We start from the raw sequence: 3065 nt of genomic DNA, 5'->3' as shown, positions 1-3065 counted from the left end.
CCCCCCCCGCTAACCTCAGCACGCATTCTACAAAAAAGGATGAGAGTGGGTCCTATGAATAACCAAAAGAAGCAAGAATCCGTAAAACTAAGATTATGTAGTAAAGGCCAAATTTCAAAGAACACTAGGATGACGAAGCATATGAGATAAGAGCCATGAACCCCGAGAACGTACATCTAGACACATGAACTCTACATAGACAAGATCCCCAAAACGATAACAAGCCAAACGGGAGTAACCTCCTAAAATGGAGACTACCGACAGTCTGATAATTTTAAATGAGCTCCGTACCGAGACATTAGATCCCAGATCCCGAACGGAAAAAAAAAAAAAGCAAGGCAAGAATCGGAAAATAGTACCTAAGAGTGAAAAGGCCCCCCCAAAACAAGCCAAAAATCTAACCAGACACACCCCTCCATCTAAGGGAAGGCCAACACGCAAAGCCAGAAGTGGAGGAAAAGGGTCCAGCGAAGTGAAGGAAACCACTGCCCCAAGAGACCCTCCCAAAAACCATTAGCTTTTCGGGTACCCCAACACCTCCGATAGGTTCACCTCCCAGACGAACCCCCCTCCCCGAGAGGCCAGTCATCGCGGATCATCCCCCAAAGGCAAGAAAACGCCACAGGACCAAGAGGAAATCTATCTGCAAGGAAAGAGTCAAAGCAGCTAAGGCGACCAAGAAGAAGGTTCAGACCTAAGCACAGGACCCTATAGCATTCCTGAGAAAGATACAACTCTCTCAAAACCCCCAAGTCGAACGATGCCCAAGCAGGAAACCCCGCCGAGACCAGCAATAATCCAGCAGATAAACCGAAGCAAACCAACAGGAATCCACTAGCCATACAAATCGAGAAACTGGAAAACGGGGATTAAACTCAAACCCCTACCTCCCCAAAACCGAAAAAGCATAACAGTCCCAAAAACAAGAGCAGATCCAACTCTGCAGAATCCCAAATCACCTTAAGAAAAGCTAGATAAGAGGATGAGAACGAAGGACTAGCGGCCCCGAGCCATCATGGAAAGAGAGGCCAATCCCCCCTAACTCTAACTGGCCCCAATAAATATACCACCCCACCAAGGAACTAGCGGAGGTGAAACTCCAGAGGGGAACACATTGAAACTTCCCGAATACTCCAAGAAATTGAGGAGGTGAACGGGCAAGATATCTCAAAGGGATAAACGAAAAACGAGGGAAAGAGCAAGAAATGCAGCAAAAAGTCACAAACGTCAAAAAACAATACCAAAGCTGCGAGACGAAGGAGAAAACGTAAACACAGCAAGCAGCCCCCCTCAAATCTCACGAACAGCTGAAGCCGGACTTCCGCAACAGTAATTCAGAATATAAAAGGATATGATCAGGAACCCGAAGGCAAGGTAGCCGAAAGGAAGCAGCCGGCAAGGCGCCCCCGGAGAAGAGAAGACAAGGTTATGGCCCACGGGCCGAAGGAACCGAGAGGAATGAGAATCATCGGAAAACCTACTTGCACCAAATCCCCGACACTCCAGAGCAGCAAGGAGAAAGAAAGGGAAGGAGTAGTAAGACCCGTAGAGAAGAGGAGATTCATTAGGGCAACAGGCAACCCGGCAACGGAACACCCAGAGGTACAGGGAGTCGGAAATCAGGGAAACTGAACCCACAAGGATGACAGAAAAAAACGAGTGAGGCGGAAAACGTGGCAATTACAGAAGGAGGAACAAAGAGCAACAAGGAGAATTCCCCCAAGTCGCTCATGAGTCCCCAAGACGTCCAGAAAGTCGCAAGCACAAAGGAACATCAGCAGGCGAGAACTAAATAAATACGGAAGAGGAAATTCTAAAGGAGCTAGAGAGGAAAACCTATAAGGACGCCACAGGGCAGCAAGCCAGAAGGAGAAGGAACAACCAAGGAGAACCTCATAGGTCGGCAACCCCCAGGAAACAGGAAAGAGGAGGAGGAGTCTGGAGCGGAGAGTGAGACAGGAAAAACTCGGGAAATAGAGGGTAGGAAAGGCATAATCCTCCAGGGCCAAACAAGGACAACCTTGGCAAAGGGGCCGCCGACAGGAGGAGAGGACAAGTCCTGGGGCGAGGATGTAATGGCATAGGAACAAAAAACAAGATACCTCACAAGAAGCCCAAGAAATTATCTCCGAATAAACCTAAGACTGAATCAGCCGGAACCAATAATCGAGACGGGACAGCGAGTATGTCAGGAGGGAAGGCTCAGTAACGAACGAGCGAGAAGGGATCCGCCGGCCGAAAGTCAAAGCAGCCGGAGAAGGAAAGAGCCTGCGGAACATCCTCCCCCTGGAGTAGATCTGATGAACGGGCGGGGGGGAAAAAATAAAGTCTAAGAAGCCGCCCACTGGAGGGGGAGGGAGTGAGGGTCTTCGGAGGAAGGAGCTCCGCAAAAGAAGAGAGGTTCAGGAGGATGAGAGGAATGATGAAAGTAGCCTAGGGGGAATAACACTAGTCAACCAACAAAGCGAGACGCCAAGCGGCCACTGCCCACTGTGAGGGATCGAAGGGGGAGAACCAGTAAGGGCAAGTCAATGAAAAAAAACCACAAGTCCGCAAAGGAAAAGGAAACAACAGCAGAGTAAAATAAGCGTCAGCACTCCGTTCGTAGGAAACAAATAAACGAGGAGAGAGATAACACCAACGGGCCAAAAGGTAACGGACAGGGGCCGGAACGTCTGAAGTCTCAAGTGGGGGTCTACGAGACAGGCAAGTAGGACAGGACCGCCCGAGTAAGGAGGAAAATTCAGGAATCACCCACAACCCGATGTAGCAAAGACTCCCCAGAAGCGGAGGTCCCCTCCATCTGGCGAGCCAACGTACAACAAATCAAAGGGAACTACCAAGGAAGACAGGGAGGTTAAGAAATCAGTCCAGAAGCAACTCAACCGTAGCCCTAGGGCGGCACCGGCGCCTTAGAGAAGGCCGAATTCTGCACACAGGCCGTGAGTAGGGAGACTTCAATCAGTGGAAGAAGGATCAGTCGAACCGGAGACAAGGAAAGGAGGAGGACTAGAAAAACAGGCAGGAAGAATCAGATCCCAAGCACGACAGGGGAACCAAAAAAA

General features: G+C 49.8%; 1 protein-coding gene across 1 annotated transcript; it reads left to right on the top strand.

Annotated features, from left to right (window-relative positions):
• Positions 1-247: 247 nt before the first annotated feature.
• C922_05738 (hypothetical protein) lies at positions 248-517 on the top strand (the record flags this gene model as incomplete). The annotated part of the gene is made up of 1 exon (XM_008821309.1): positions 248-517. The coding sequence occupies one exon, from the start codon at positions 248-250 to the stop codon at positions 515-517; it is 270 nt and encodes an 89-aa protein (XP_008819531.1).
• Between the last annotated feature and the right edge of the window lie 2548 nt (positions 518-3065).

Source organism: Plasmodium inui (assembly GCF_000524495.1).
Source record: "Plasmodium inui San Antonio 1 unplaced genomic scaffold supercont1.156, whole genome shotgun sequence".
NCBI classification, from domain to species: Eukaryota; Apicomplexa; class Aconoidasida; order Haemosporida; family Plasmodiidae; genus Plasmodium; species Plasmodium inui.
Note: the sequence above shows the minus strand (reverse complement) of the source record. Positions and strands in the feature narration are given on the sequence as shown.